General features: G+C 38.1%; 3 protein-coding genes across 5 annotated transcripts in view; 1 reads left to right on the top strand and 2 right to left on the bottom strand.

The window, feature by feature from the left end:
• Window positions 1-163: 163 nt before the first annotated feature.
• Window positions 164-8,903, bottom strand: dph7 (diphthamide biosynthesis 7). Of its 2 annotated transcripts, none has more exons than XM_036598439.1 (10): window positions 8,832-8,903; window positions 8,308-8,505; window positions 5,957-6,090; window positions 5,772-5,859; window positions 5,567-5,658; window positions 4,713-4,870; window positions 3,173-3,245; window positions 2,923-2,988; window positions 2,669-2,841; window positions 164-1,287 (listed from the first exon to the last, which is right to left on the bottom strand). In XM_036598439.1, the coding sequence occupies exons 2-10, from the start codon at window positions 8,446-8,448 to the stop codon at window positions 845-847; spliced, it is 1,368 nt and encodes a 455-aa protein (XP_036454332.1). In that variant the 5' UTR covers window positions 8,449-8,505; window positions 8,832-8,903; the 3' UTR covers window positions 164-844. The 2 variants fall into 2 exon arrangements, with proteins under 2 accessions (XP_036454332.1, XP_036454333.1); XM_036598440.1 differs by having other exon boundaries at window positions 8,759-8,878.
• paxx (PAXX non-homologous end joining factor) lies at window positions 8,839-13,442 on the top strand. Its single transcript, XM_036598442.1, has 7 exons — window positions 8,839-9,120; window positions 9,243-9,303; window positions 10,981-11,030; window positions 11,144-11,325; window positions 11,410-11,460; window positions 12,102-12,192; window positions 12,287-13,442. The coding sequence occupies exons 1-7, from the start codon at window positions 9,008-9,010 to the stop codon at window positions 12,333-12,335; spliced, it is 597 nt and encodes a 198-aa protein (XP_036454335.1). The 5' UTR covers window positions 8,839-9,007; the 3' UTR covers window positions 12,336-13,442.
• A 210-nt stretch (window positions 13,443-13,652) lies between these two features.
• Window positions 13,653-16,351, bottom strand: part of abca2 (ATP-binding cassette, sub-family A (ABC1), member 2) — a 119,076-nt gene continuing 116,377 nt past the window's right edge. For both annotated transcript variants that reach the window (XM_036598436.1, XM_036598437.1), the window contains one exon: window positions 13,653-16,017. In XM_036598436.1, coding sequence (XP_036454329.1) covers window positions 15,982-16,017 — 36 coding nt within the window. In that variant the 3' untranslated portion in view covers window positions 13,653-15,981. The remainder of the gene's footprint in view (window positions 16,018-16,351) is intronic.

Below are 16,351 nucleotides of genomic sequence, written 5' to 3'. Positions count from 1 at the left end.
GTAACTAGTTGTAAAAATGTATGTAAATATTCCACTCAACAGGAGCTGGAACAAATGGAAGAACCTCAGCTCCATTTAAATGCTGATACATGTCCAAAATACTGGTATACCAAAATAGGCTTTTTCAATGGGTCAGTTGACCGATATATATATCAACTGACCCATTGAAAAAGCCTATTTTGGTATGCCAGTATTGGGATGGGATGCAAGCAAAGTCATTCAGAGTGGTTTGATGTGAAATGCTCCTTTCTGATGAAACTTAGAATTCAAAACCAGACATATAATGCCTCTAAAATATGAAAGTTAATAAAACAGAAACAAGTGTTCTGCAATGAAAATATAGCCATCACCAGTGCAGTACGTTTCTCTATAATGCACCATTTCACATCAAACTACTCTGAATAACTTTGTTTACATATCAACAATTAAATTATGCAAAAATTTAGAAATATTGTTGGAATTATCCTTTAAACTCTAGTACTTCATAACCATTACTGGACACTGTTCCTTAAAGCAATACTCCAGCATTTTTCAAGCCAATCTTCATCTGCTGCATTAGTAACTTGATCAATTATGGTGTTCAATAATTTTTTCTACTTAAAGAAATAAAAGCCTGTTGACTCAAAACGAACTTGTAACAGAAGCCAACGGGAAGATGTTTCTGCACCTGCCGACTGGCTTCTGTTATAAGTGCTTCAAGGCAATACATCAAAATTGTCTGGTTATCCAGTATTTGACTGTCTACTCTGCAGTAGACAGAGATTGTGCTGAAAAAAACTGGATACCCTGTCTGTTCTACCTCTGTAGCTGATATCACTAGATATGTCCATCAAAAAGTGACTGCTCAAGAAGAGGCAGCAGGCTCAGTCTCTTCTCCACCTGATACTGTCTCAGTCTCCTCTGGGCTCCAGTCCCATCTCCACACATGCAGCATGTGGTCATAGAAGGAGCATGTGGCCAGTAGGCAAGACATGGAGGGTGAGTTCTCCCCTAAACTGGGGAGAGGAGTTGGGGATGGTACAGCCGTCTTCTCTGGTGGTAGAGTATAATCAGGGATGTATCGGCCAGAGTCGTCCTCCAGAGAAGTGTCAAAGCTGGCAGTTGGGGACTCGTACTGGATCCTAAGGTGGCCTCCAGGCTCTGTGAATTCTACACTAGCTGGAGCTGGTTCCCGAGGGGAGGAGGGTGGGGGGCTGCTCAGAGGAAGCCATGACCAATCGGCTCCGTATGCTAAAGAGTTGTGCAGGATGTAAGAAGCCAGGATGGGACACGGTCCATCATTTCCATCTGTTAGAGAAAATAAACAATATGCTTCTAATAGGAAAGAAACAACTATCTCGATTTTTTTCTGTCTAGAATATCATGCCGTCTGTTTTAGAGTTTCAACTGGTTGCAAGTCTACTAGATTTTAAAGCAAAGGATCAGCAAAATAAATAAATAAATACATAAAAAAATTACACAATTCTCTCCGTACCCCAAATGTAATCAAATCAGCTAAGACAGGTTTTCTGTAGGTTTGTACAGTTGCTACAAGGCTAATGAGGCTAAAAAATGATGAATGCTTATTTACATTAGTTAGCATAACTATTTAAAAAACAGAAAAAATAAATAAAATTACTCTTTTTACACATTAGCCATTTTCATAGATAACAGTGTGTCTTAGTGTCAAAAACCACACAACGAAAGCTGAAATTACTTGAGGGGGGATTCCATAGATGTTTCACATTTTCTGTTTAATTAAGTCATCGCAATGTAAACAGTCATAGTAGTTTGATGTGAATTCCTCAGTCTCAGAGAAACTTACCAAGTCAAAGTTGTTTACAGCAGTAGTGACAGAAAATAGATAAGATTTTGACTTATGATTGTTTGGAAATAAGGATTTGGGCTAAAACATCATTTTACAGGGCAGAGAGGTACACGAGGGCTATATAGTACCCCAAAAACTTGGTAAGAAGATTTACCACTATTTTACTACTATCAACACTACGTTTAAAAGCTCAGAAGAGACGTGTAAGTTCACTGGTCATTCTGGATAGCAAATAAAATGGCCATTGCGCCACAGACCACTGTTTCTCAATCCTGGAGGCCCACAGCCCGCACATTTTAGTGCCTTAAAACAGACTCATTACTCAGGGGTGCACAACTCTGGTCCTGGAGGACCGGAGGCCAGCACAGTTTGGTGAATTACCTACTCAAACACACCTGATTACACTGGTAATTAGCTGATTAGTTGGTCAGGTGTGTTTGGAGCAGGGGAAACACTACAAGGTTCAGGGCAGTGGGCCTCTAGGACCAGGGATGAGAAACACTGCGTAGACATCATGACCTCTGGTTCTATCACCACTGCTGTAAAGAAAATGTGAGTTGGTAATCTGTGAAATTCCCCTTTAAGAAGTTAAGGTGGTTTAATGCAAGTGAGATGATTTAGGTCTGCAGTTTGAGCAATGCTGTCCAGTGGCTATAAGCTCTGTAACCTGTTAGCTACATAAGCCTTATAAATTTTGTGCAAAGCTAAAGAAGAAAACTTCAGACGCTGAACATGCCTTAGCTAATCGACTACATTTGGGGTAAGGGGAAAAATATCTGACAATTGATTTTTGGCTGCCTTTTTGGAATAAATGAACAAGTAGCTAGAACACGTAACAGGTTCTTGCATAATCCGACTCACCCATAGCTTGCTGACAGTGAAGAATGTGGAAGTCATTGTGCATACATGCAGCCAAGAGCAGGTGTTCGTGAGTGGGATGCCACTTGAGTCTCCACACTCCTCCACCCACTGCAGTTTCGCTGAGGGGCTGCCGCATGTTCCTCCCATCCCACAACAGCACATTTTCATCATAGCTGAGGCACACATTCCATACATTAATACAGTCACAGACACTGCTAATCTTCCATGTCACAGTGAAACTAGAGTTCATTTACCTGCCGGTAGCTAAAATGTGCTCTCGGTGAGGGTTGCTGTGTATGCTGCAAACTCCCATTGAATGCCTGTCATTGAAAGAATAGATACTTCAGAAATTAAACATATGCACATACAAAGTAATGAAGTAGTGATAAAACACACGACGGTAGAGTGAGGAATCACAATCTAACTAAAGATCTGAGCTATGACTCTGTTTGACTGGGTGCTTCAGCAAAGTTACATTCAAACTGTCAAAAGTCGGATTCTCACCTTTTACAGGTGAAAGTGGGAGAAGAGGGACCCAGTCTCAGATCCCAGCCTTTAAGTTTGCAGTCATCACCACCTGAAACACCCACACGGCAACACCACAAAGACAGCAGTCAAATAAAGACACAAAACTGGCTGTTAGCTTTAGGGCCCAACGTGAATTTACTACACACTGCTGAATAAAAAATATTGTTGATCATTTTGAGACATTTTGCACTTTTGTGATTTCCGTGTTGGATCGGAGTTGTTTGGGACGATGCTGGAAGAAGCTGACAACTGGATTTTCCACTTAACCAGAATTAAGGTCGATTTTTCGTCTGCTAACATGCAATAACTCCACCCAACACTATCCAAAGTCTCTTCAGTTGACCATGAGCAACTTACAGTGAGTGGGTTAGAGGTTATCATTTAAAGTGTTTATAGGCTTACTGTTTATTTTATTTAATTACCCCTCACCTGTATATTTTTTACTGTTATACTATCAACTTTTTGATGATGAGTCCCTGGATGTTAAAGTTGCTTGAATGATTTAATGGCTGTGATAGTCACCTAGCCACAGTAGTATAACTTAGCTAATGCTAGGGCTGAAAGACGAATCGTTTTTATACAGAAATCACAATTTGAAGGAATGCAATTTTTGCAAGAGGTACAGTTTTAATTATAGCTTATATTATCAACTAAGTTGTAGTGGAGATATTTAACATATTATGGAGCTAGTGACCTGCTAGTGGTTCCCAACATGGTCATTAGATGCCCTCAAGACAGTCCACAATTTTTGCTCTAGCCCAAATTGCAACACATAGGGACGAAGGAAAAACGTGGACCAATCAGAGAGCAACCACATGACATGTCTACATGACAACGTAATTACAACCAACAGTTTAGCACACAACATATAGCGCTCAAGCTTCAAGGTACAAAAAATGGAAGTGCTGGTCTTCTGGGCAAAATAAATATATTAATATACAGCTAAAATAAAATAGAATATGAGAAATGAAATATAAAATATATGATTATAAAACAATCACAATTCAAATCGCAGTCACTATATTGGCCTGAAAATCTCAATTCCATATTTTCTCTACATCATTCAGCCCTGGCTAATGTTAATGGTGTTTGCATGACGTTTCGGCCAAATTCCTATTCATGTTAGCCACTAAGAATGACAAATCCTAGTTAAATGCCGCACTGCCTCCGTAATCCGATATCTCACAGACATTCACAGCTCAACTTCTGCCAGGGTTAAGATTAGAGATAACCCTAGACATGATGTCATAGGGTTGTTCAGGTTGCAGTGGCTACAACACTATCACCACGCAGGACACCATGAAACACACAGACATGATTAGGCAGTGCAGGACAGTTGAATTATTATCTGAATTATGCTACCGAGTTACACATCTTTAATAGTGCCTTTAATATGAAGATGAAGGGCAAAACAAATAAACAAAAATAAAACAAAGACAGTGCTGTGTTGCACTGCAACGAAAGATGACAGAATAACAATTTATCCCTGATATTCTATAAATGATGTGTGCCTCACCAGAATAGACCAGCTGTGTATCCCAGTAACTGAAAGCTGAGATCCAGGCCTCAAAGTCGTGAGCTTTCCACTGGGAAATGGCATTCAAACTGGCCTCCCCGAGAGACAGCACAGTCAGAGAGCCTGTCGAGTCACTGGACACCAAACGTGTGTCATTGCTGTGAACAGAAAAAACAAACTTTTCACACTAGCTCATTCATACTGTGGATATTACTGATGCACCGATCTGATTTCCTGGATATGGGCACTGATGCTGACCCTAATAAACAGATGTGAGCAGAGCAGAGCTGAGAACAAACTAAACCTTAACATGGACCTTTAATGTAGTTATACAAGTTCAAATAAAAAGCACTTTTGGTCGTCCTCCAGACAGATGCTGTTAAAAAGATGATCATCATATGTGTCTTTTGATTAGTCATGTGTGTGTAAGTCACATAATTCACACCCATATTAATTATTATGTGATTACTCTCTTGGTGGCCTTAAGTACTGCTTTAAAACATGTAAACAACTCAAAGTGAGGGCTACAGTACAGCCTCCACACAGCAGGGTTAGTTTTAACCCTGTGTTACAACTAAGTCTCCTGAAGAAAACAGTAAGAGAAACAACTTCAAAACAGTTTATGTATTGTCAACTTGGTGTTTTTATGCACCAATTCATCAAAAACATAGTATAGATATTAATAAATACACATTATATATATATATATATATATATATATATATATATATATATATATATATATACACACACACGCACACACACACGCACACACACGCACACGCACACGCACACATGAGGGATGCTCTGCTATGTGTGTATATATACAGCTTTTAATGCTCAGAGCCTCTTACCTTTCACCTCTCCCTGTTGACCAGTCCAGAGACAATGCTAATCTATCAGGGCCCAATTCTGTGCTCAACATACGCTCCAAACAGCTGCCCTGCTACTCATCAGGCAAGTCAGAAATAGAAAAAAAAGACATTGAATGGATGAGAAAGTCAGCAGTCATGTTGGGCGTTCTTCAATCACTCTACAAAGTACATGTCAAAAGCTTACCTGCGCATCAATGAGCCTGTGCAACTGTACTTCACCATTAGCTGTGGCCATCCCCAGCACAGGACGCTCGGACACTGGTATATGACACCTGATAATTAAAAGAGCACCAATTCACAAAAGAAAACCAGAGTGTTTAAAGTGAATTAATGTAATATTTTATTTCAACACATATTATATCTACTTACCATTTGAGATCTAGTATTGCTGGAGTGTCAATTCTCTGGATTTCGGTTAGCGGTGGGGTAAAAGTTCCTTGCGAATTAAACTGGAACAGGTACAGTCGGCCAGTTCGGCTTGGAGTCGTGGACTCCACTCCTGTCTAAAGATAACAGGGCAAACAGGACCATTAAACAGAAAAATCAGGCAGAATTAGGTTTTTACAAATGTGAAAACTAGAGTAGCAGCTTAATGAATATGAATCACTCGCACAGGCCCATCAGAGACCCTCTGTTTAAAGAACTCTACTTATGCTTACTTCTGTCACTAAAACTGTGTCTCGCAACAGTCCATATTTTAAGCTATATCACAGAATTACTCATGGTTAAATAAATAAATAAATAAATAAATAAAAATAATAATAATAATAATAATATCCTGAATATCACAGCATGCCAAAGTCAAACAACCTGTGTGTTCTATTAACACTCTTGCTTTATGTTTTGGAACAAAGCAATTATTTGAGCTGTGATACCTTTTTCCTTCATTCCTAACATGTTTAGTGATAAAAAGAATTACAACTTAATTAAAAGATGTACATACACCAATTTGAGGATTTCTTTAATAAATATTGGTCCAGTTTTTAACATGTTTTAGCAATGGCTAAAACATTATAATCAATAGGTCCAACTCCAGTTCTGCAAACCTTCAAGTGCAAACATAGATGCATAGCAAGACCTCCAAAAGTCTAAAATTTCAGGTGGTGCGACCGCCCAACCATATGTGTAAACTATCAAAAAAGGTATGTTAGTTATATAAAATTCTAAATAAAATATGTTGGCATGATTTTGTTTGAAAACTTAGTAAATAAAAAACCATGTTGCAAAATAAGGCACCTTTAAAATTACACAGCTCACTGACCAACATTTGTCCACAAGTTCCTTCTTCTTTTATGTCAGGCAGCACAACCGAAAACGAAGGATCTGTATGCTTTTTAGAAAGAGGAGCCAGGGTGCTGCATCATAAAGAAGACCCCCAAGTGACCTTCATGGTGCAATGCCAAAGTCAGTAGCTCTTTCACAAGTTTTGGAAAAATGTCATTTTTCAGTCATGGTTCAGTTTACAATGTCAAGTGGTATGAGCTCAGGAAAACCATGAAAATGTGTAATGATTATAATGATATTTATTTATTTGAATTAAATGCAAGTATAAACTGAAGTTCAAGAGCTAGGTTTCTACAGGGTCTACGTAGATGCCTGTTTAATGTGAAATTAGTCTGAAAAGTCAGATGGCACAACCAGACCAGTACAGTTTTGATAACCGAAGTAGACAGTTGAAGTCTTCATAACACTAACTATATTTAAGATATGAAATGCACATAGATATAAATGCAAATATATACATGCAGATATAAAAATGCTAATCATGTCCTTTCATTGTCATTTACCCACATATGTAAATGTGTTGGTTTCTGTGATTTCACAAAAACAATTCACTCAAAATGGGCCACTGTAGATTCTATGTCTGATCTGGCACATCTGGTACAATTTTAAACTTGTTTACATAGTACATCAAATTGTTCTATTAAAAAAGTGAAAAAAAAAAAAAACTTTTCTATGGTCTGTGACAGTAAAAATCTACATCTGTGTTTACTGGAATTTGCATACTGCCGTTACAAAATTAAAGGGGAAGTCCACCATTTTTTCAAAAATTATTTTAAAAAATGTATTAAATGGTGAAATGTTTAACAAAGGTATTTTTAAAAACCACATTTGTGTTGGAGAGATACATGCAGGCCATTGTAAGGATAAATATTACAATAAGATAATAGATTTGGTTAGATTCAGTACAATTTTAATAATAACCATAATCATCACATATAAAAACTCAGAAGTTACAACTTCACGAGGCACTTTGGATAGAAAATAAAATGGCCATATTTGTGTTGTTCATACTGTGTAGAAACTGGAGTGGCTAAGTTTCTCTACAATCAACCATTTTACATCAACCTACTCTGAGTGATTTTGTTTACATCTTAACTATTGAATTAGTCAGAAAAGTAAACAGAGCAGCGTTGATAGTAGTATCAACCACCACGAGGCTGAAGTTGGTTTCCTATTCTCCATCTTATTAGTGGAAGTTTCCCGTGCCACCTTAAATAGCGCAGCAGTTGCATTCATTCATTCTAAATGTTCAAGAATGCAACTGCGGCACCGTTTAAGGTAGACCGGGAAAATTCGAAAAACAAGCTGGCGAGTAAGAAGCTGACTTCAGGTTTTTGCATTGACCATATTAACCTCTGATTATTAGTGTCATATATAGGAACTCCGTTCCCACCGACCAACAGTTCCACCTCTCATTTCCAGCTTTTCAAACTCACCTTTCCTTCATCTTTCTGTAGCTGGTAAGTCCCACAGGCCAGAATATGTGACCACTGGTTGAGCGGACACCACTCCACACTGTCGGCACTCAGCTCCGTGTCAAACACCTGCAGACTGCGGGTCCGAGACTGCCAACCCATCTCAGCAGGCTGGTCATACTACAGAGAGTGACCAGAGTCCAGAAACACCCCTCAGCTCTGCACAAACCGCAGCACAACGAGCCAAAGTGAATGCGAGCAGATTTACGGGATTTACGCACACGTGTCTGTATCCCAACTTCCTATTCGCCAGCTTCTTCTCCGAATTTTTCCGTTCCACCTTAAACGGTGTAGCGGTTGAGCCGCCAGTGTGCCATTTAAGGTGGAACGGAAAAATTTGAAAAAGTACCTTCGCCACTTTCAGCTACTTACTTAGCACACCGCACTGAATACAACATCTCTGTTTACTTACCAACGAAGATAAACCCCCGTATTTTGTTTATTAAATACCATTTTTGCTAAGAAATCAGAAATTAATAATTTACCGAACACTTTTTCAGAAGCTCTGACGGCTTTTTATTTGGCGACCTTTCATTTGTAATCGGCTCTCTTCAAAACAGGAAGTACGTGTTGCGCGTTGAGGTTTAACTTCCGGGCATCCGCTTTTTAAAAAAGTCTCTGTAGTTTTTTTTTAGTGTTTCTGTGTTTGCGCCGTTTGAAGATGGCTTACAGTGTTTCTCAGCCCCGAAATGTCCTCTATACCTTGATAGACAAGAATGACCAGTCCAAATATGTCTGTTTCACGCAAAAGAAGGCGGAAGGGCTGAGGATCGGGTGAGTTGATGGTGCAGCTCAGTGACGGTTGCAGCGCTCAGACTGTCAACACTGTGGGTGACGTTGGTGCTGAAGCTCATCGCTGCTTATTTAATATCAGAATATTTTCATGTTTTTTGTAGACTGAGCGATGGTTTGGATGTTTGGAAAGCAGTTCTTTCAGAGGAAAGCCTGTCCCAGCTTGTAAGTTCCTCAAATTGATGCTTACCGGTTGTAACATGCATTAAAGGGGAATTCCACCGGTTTCTCAAAATTCCTGCATAAATATTTGGTTAAGATGTAAATAAAGTGATTCTGGGTGGTTTGATGTGAAAGTCTTCATTCTAGAGAAACGTATCGACTGGAGTTGTTCACAGTGGTGGTGACAGTAATAGGAACTAGACGTGTGAAGAATCTGCCTCTAAAAGCTCCCTCACAGACAGCTATTAAGTTACATGCTCATGAATACACTGCATGGTGTCTGAGACATTGTTTTACCATAGTTTGGAGAATGTTTTAGTTTAAAACATATTTTTAATCCATTCACAGTGGAGAGGTACAAGCAAGGCATTCGAAGACCTCAATAAAAACTTTTTTCTGAATTACCACTATTTTACCATCATCAAAATTCCACATATAACTCACAAGACATGTGTAGATTCACTCGTTATTTTGAATCGTAAATGAAATGGCAATATTTGAGTTGTATTAAATACTTGGCCTGAAATCACAAAGCTTCTTGGTGTAGGAGTGCTGATTTAGGAGATTTTAGATCAGATTCATGTCTTATTTATGATGTTCTTGCTTACAAGAAAAGATCTTCAATCAGCTCTCGTAATTTAAGAAGCTTTGTGAATGTAGGCCCTGTTTCCTATCACCACCAGAAATCTGAGACAGTAATGCTCTCTATAAATAACTGTTTCATATCAAACTACTTTGAATATGTTTGAATGTCAATGAATGAATTATGCAGAAATTTTGCAAACTGTAAACTGGGGTTGTAATTCCCCTTTAAAACACTGTACAGTAGGGGTGGGCAACATAATATGTTATCATTGTTGTGATAATTGTATGTCATGCGTATGTCTGGTATTTCTAGAATACAGAACAACTGCATGTATTGTAAAAAGACAGATTTAGCCCTATTATAGAAAATCAGTAAACAACAACAGCAACCAGTGTATATGCATAACAAGAAGTATATATATAGAACAAGTAGAAGTATATATGACTATATTTATTGTTATTGTGTTCTATTACTCTACAGTATTCTTTTTTCAGCATAATGTGGATATCATCATTACTTAAAGAACACTAACTAGCATGTTTTATTACAAAGAGAGCATAATCAGGTCTGTTTAAATGGATTTAGTGCAGCATGGTATGTGATACACTGAATAAACATCATTGTATTCATAGTCTTTAATAGATTTTTTTTATGTGGCACTGCTGGCTCTTTCAACTTATCAGAAGTCATAAAAAGTAAATATCATGATGCATATCGTATTGTAAAAATGTCTTGAAATATTGTGATGTTACATTTTTGCCATATCATCCATCCTTAACAAGTAACAAGTAGCTGATTAGATGTCAGCCGAGTATTCCTTTATTATATTTTATTTAATTTATTCTTAATAATTGTTAGATTTTTCATCCTCTTTCTTTTTAAATAGTCTATTTTTGCAAGCAATGAAAAAATATTTATTTTAAATGTTAAACTTTAAAAAAAAATGTTTTATTAAGTGTGGTGCTGCGGTTTTGCTCATGCATTTTGCCATTCCAACTAATATCATAATACATATTGTGCATTGTAAACATGTGCCTGAGTACCTTATGCCATATCCTCCACACTCAACCACAATCCTGGTTATTTCTTTACAGAAGAAGAAGTTTTCTTTGAAGTCTACAGAGGATTATGCTCTGAAACTTAAGTAAGGCTGTCTGTTTTACTGAAAAAGAGCACTATTACATTAGTCTTAGTGTATTGATGAGTGCTTTTATGTTGATGTTGCTCTGATGTTGTCCTTTTGTGTCCTGGTGGCAGGGGTGCTTGCAGGAGCGGCAGTGCATTCGTCTCCCTGCAGGAGGACGGCGCTGTGCTTCACCTGGGCTCCGAACCTGCAGACTTGAATTTGTCTTTCTCCAAACTGGCAGATCATGAGGGAAGGACAGAGCTCAAAGATCTGCTCTTTAAAATGGCAGACAGCTTGACTCAGGAGGACACAGGTAAACAAAAGCTGGCCATATTGCTGTAATGGTATTTTCAGAATTAAAGCTTTGATATCTGTTGCTTTTGTGCCCAAATAATAGGAGCCACATCTTTATCAAGCCCTGTCAAGAGCCCACAGAAAAAGAGCACCGGTATGTAATGACATTATCTTTATATACTGATTTAGTCATGTACAATTAAAGGGCCAATATTGTGAAAAAATTAATATTCCTCACAGTTTTGGAATATTTTGATGTAACATCTAAAAACTGTTAAGGTCTCATAGCATACTTTGTGCTCCCCAGTCTATACCGCCACTGTACAGAAACTTAGCTGTGAAAAAAAGCTAATTTTGTGCTCATTGTCTTTGTGATGTCACAAAAATCAAGCATTTATTTCATACATCTGCCTATTCAGCCTACAGCAGTTTAGGCTGCCTTCGTGTTGAAGTTATAAGGAGCTCACGCTGCTTTTTGAATGAGGCGCAATACTTGTGAACCAATCAGAACAGAGGTTGTTTACATATATCAGTCACAGTAACTAAAACAGACTTTCTGTTTCAAGTTTAGTTCTAAGATGTAAAGTGAGTCATTTAAAATTAATAACGATGAACTGTGTGGGTTTATGTACCAAGTTTTTAGTGTAAATCCCATGAAAGGACGGCAGGGATAAAAAAAATAAAATAAAATAAAAAAGTGTAGGATATGGACCCAATTAACATTATGGCTTTATCACTTTGTCCTGCTTAGCCATGTCTAAGCACACAAGGAATAACAGTAGCTTTCTGTTTTAGGATTTGAACCTAGGAACCAGTGCAATGGTCCAGCAATAGCTGTAAGGAAACGCCTTCCAGGGGATTCACTCATCAACCCAGGAACAAGAAGGTGACAACATGCTGATTATTACATATAGTAGCCAATTTCATAATAGAGTTGCTACAGGATCACTCATCATTGTCCATTTTGGTTGTTTTCGCAGGAAGCGGCCTGCTACAGGGGTAGATTTTGACGATGGAGATGACGCATAGGGTCAGCGCACATGAATCTCCTGAAGCTAATAATTACGTGACATGAATGTTCCAGTTTTAACCCACCAACACTATCACTGCAGTTAATACAATCTATTTTTAACCAATACATAACACTAACACTATAGACTGTTTTTATGAACTATATCTTTGTGGGAATATTCCAATTATGAAGTAAGCTTTTTAAAAATTTTAACTATATGTCTAAATAAACATATTATTTTTTTAAAATATTCTAAATCAGTGTGTTTATATGGTGAGGGGTGCCATCTTCACTGCTGTGTAGTGTGAGGGCACAGGAGTGCTATTTATCTTCATAAGAGCACAGGTGGATTATAAACAGGAGGGGGTAGTGAATAGTTAGGATCTTATCAACCAATCACATTACCCATCTTGTAGGGTACATTTGAACAGCTGTGCAATGTGCAGCAGCCCATCATGAAATTGGAGCACTTACAGCCTTTTTTTCCTGCCTGTATTCTGACAAATCCCACAGTTGTGCATTAGGATTAGGTAGCAGTATCCTGCTTCCAGTTTGAACTCACAAGCATGTTTTGGGTCAGCTAACAGGCCACCTAGACTAAATTGAAGAAATAATAAAGCAGTATTGTATTACAGTATTCTGTTTAAACACAGCTAATATTATTAGTCTTGCAGGGCAGACCTCTGAATATCGCCAAGTCTGATCAGTATTTATTCACGATCAGCCCTCCTGGATATCTTGCTTATAGGCCACTGATTGGGATGCAGCCGGTATTGCATATTAGGCCTGTAACATGCATTTTTCTGTGCTAGTGTTCAAGACTCGGTACCGTTTTTGATGTTTTGTTATTTTATTTGAAAATTTGCAAACCCTTAGAATTCATAAGCAGCTTCAAAGGAAACACCCAGTCATTTGAGTGTGGGTGTGTGCAGAGCTTAAGCCCCGCCCCTCTCTGCACGCTTTACTCCGAAAGGAGGCACCAAGGTGCTAGGTTTATTTTCAGTATATTTACATGTAGATAACCATCCAATAACTGCAGAGTATCAGATCTTGCCGATAATTCGTTTAATGCGTTTACAAGAACTTCGGTCGCAAAGCAGAAATCTAATTATTGACTGACTCATATAGACCCTTAGTTTTCCATTATCTGATGATCCAAGTGCATGTAAATGTGTCGACTGACAATGTGTTCCACAAAAGATGGCAAATGAGACCCTCAGAAGCGACGAGGGCTTTTAAATTTCAGTACAGTGTTCCAAATATTAATTTTTTTAATTGAAATAGTTACACCTTTACTCTCCATGTTTTGGTGCTGCATAAAACACGTCCAAATATTCCAGACCAACACAATTCAACAATTTTATTTTATTATTTTTTTTTTTCCAGTTCATATTAAAAACACCTGAACACCTCATCACAAGAGTATGGAAACATAATAATCAGAAACAAGCTTAAAAGTCAAGTCAGTCTGTTACGAGGGGATTCATTTGAACAGGGATTCAAATGAAGTTGCAATGCATGAAAAAAGAAATTATAAACAAATAACTATATGCATGTCTAAGTACTTAAGTACACATAAGTGATGTTCAAAAGCACTTGCTCACATGTTAAAAACTGATTCTTCTCTTAACCCATCTTCCAAATAAATTCAGTGCACTTTTCTCTGATATGCAGTCAAGCTCATTGGTTGCTGGTGTCTTTGACCCTAACATCAATATGCTTTAGTTCTGCTGTTAGATGCAACTCGCAGTGCCCTGAAGTGTGATTAATCAATGGATTTGAACATCTGACTCTTATATACAACAAAATATTGTGAGTAGCAAACTCATATTTAGCTCGTACATCTAAAAATATGCTTGATTTTCCCTTTGGTCATTTCACATGGACAAAAATAAAACACAAAGTTGCTCTTGGGGGCCACCCTCACTCACTTCTAGCAAGTCCTTTCTTCCTCATATGCTAGGAAAATAGAGAACATTGTATTCACAAGCTAGGATCTCTTTCTGCCTTAGTTTTGAAGAACGCAAACCATCTTTATAAGCTAAAAATCAAAAAGCACGGCATGAGCCACACACTGAACAGCGTTTAAGACTGTCAATACGCTATAGCACGGATCAAATAGAACTTACAGCAAATACGATCCCGGACACGTCAGGACATCTGTTCAAATTATTTCAAACCATTGGAGGAAAAAAACACATCTTTTCACTTTTTAGGACACTTTTTACAATAAATTTGCTAAAATTAATTACAGAGAAGAATTATCAAATAATCACAAACACGTCCCAGATGGGCTCCTGAACAAAACGCAAGAAAAAACCTGTAAGCTCCTGTTAAGGTCCTGAAATCTATGTTTGTTTGTTTTTTTTTTTTAATAGTGACTCAAAAGTTCACCTTTGGCTTCACAGTGATGGCGAAACAGTTATTTCGAACATTTACTGTACATTGACATCTCGCATAGGAGCTTGCATCTGCCCAATGCAGTTTTTTTTAAACACATTACCTAAAAGTGAGGATAACACAAGTTTCCGTAGCCCGTAATTACAGAATCCGTCAAACTTAGAAGTATAGAAAGTGCTCCATTCGTCTCTTACATAGGAAAAAATACCCCATTGATCAGGAGGCACCGATCTGTGCAAAACATTTTCATGCCATTTACATTCACTACGTGGTCAATCCTCTTAAACATGGTGATCTCTCTTTCGGGGCTGGTTCTGACCAATTCGACTGAAGGCCATATAATCATCTCAAGTCAGTTTTTCGACATTTCATACCTAAACTCGGCTCCTGTAAAGGTGCATTTGTACGTCAGCATTCTTTGACAGTTCACAAGAATCACATATATCTTCAAAAACATCTCAGTAGGGAAAATAAATCATTCTTCCATCTACAGACAACAAAAAAATATAGGACATACCACAGGCTTGACTCTATAGCATGCTTTCAAGGCAGGTTCGACATATTAACAAAGATTAGGTCCAACTTTACAAAAAGACATGTAGTTACATCAGGGTTTCAACAGAACAATAAACAGAACCGAGTCATAAAAATAACATATGGTACAAAGGCGGAACCCAAAATGGTCGTACCTTATAGGGGATGATATGTTACCTGATGACATCAACAGCTGTAAAGCACTAGTTCAGAACAGCATGAACATGTAATTAAATCCAGTATCTTTTAGTCTGTTTACTTCAATGTAAAAAAACAAAAAAACAAAACAACTCAAATCTGACCAAGTGTCCACTCAACAAATACATTCTCTTTTAATCCCATCCAGCAGGCTTCTTTCTAAAATCAAAACACAATTACAACAAAACTTCAAGCGTTCTTTATAGCAGTGGGCGGGCCTTACCCAGGGCTTTCTCTGAGTCTTATCCTGTGCACCACATCAGTTTACTCTGATCTGGTATCTTATTGTAACTCCCAGGCACTGAGTATTCGTGCCTTCCACTGAAACACATCTTTGTACTGGCGGTGTTCAGCAGGGCTCTGTACTAGGTCCGCTGTTGCAGTGCAAAACTAGAAAAACTGCACATCTCTTCATAAGGCCTGGTAGAAGGACCTTTTCCTCAGCTCAGGAATGTCTCTCACTGGTCAAGCTGAAGTCTTTACTTGAGGCTTTTGTTTGTTACCTTTCTCTCCGTCACAGTAGCTGCTGCTTCAGCAGAGAGTATCTGTGTTAAAGGATAACTGCACCTAAAGATAAAAGAAAGAAAATAACACATTGTCTGTCATTCATATTGTCTGATGGGAATGTAACAATACAATGTATTGCAGTGTATCATATCTTTGTATCATGAATAGCATGTTCGCTTGCGGCTTGTGTATTAGCTTGCAGCTAATACATTAACGTGTGGCTATAGCGTTAGATTAGGACGCCATAAAGCACAACTTTTATTGGTGGTGTTCAGCAGGGCTCTGTACTAGGTCCGCTGTTGCAGTGCAAAACTAGAAAAACTGCACATCTCTTGAATAAAACCACAGGTGGCCAATTTAGAGAACATGGTCTGTATTCACAAAACACCTCAGG

This window comes from Colossoma macropomum, unplaced genomic scaffold (assembly GCF_904425465.1).
Source record: "Colossoma macropomum unplaced genomic scaffold, Colossoma_macropomum, whole genome shotgun sequence".
Classification (NCBI taxonomy): Eukaryota; Metazoa; Chordata; class Actinopteri; order Characiformes; family Serrasalmidae; genus Colossoma; species Colossoma macropomum.
Note: the sequence above shows the minus strand (reverse complement) of the source record. Positions and strands in the feature narration are given on the sequence as shown.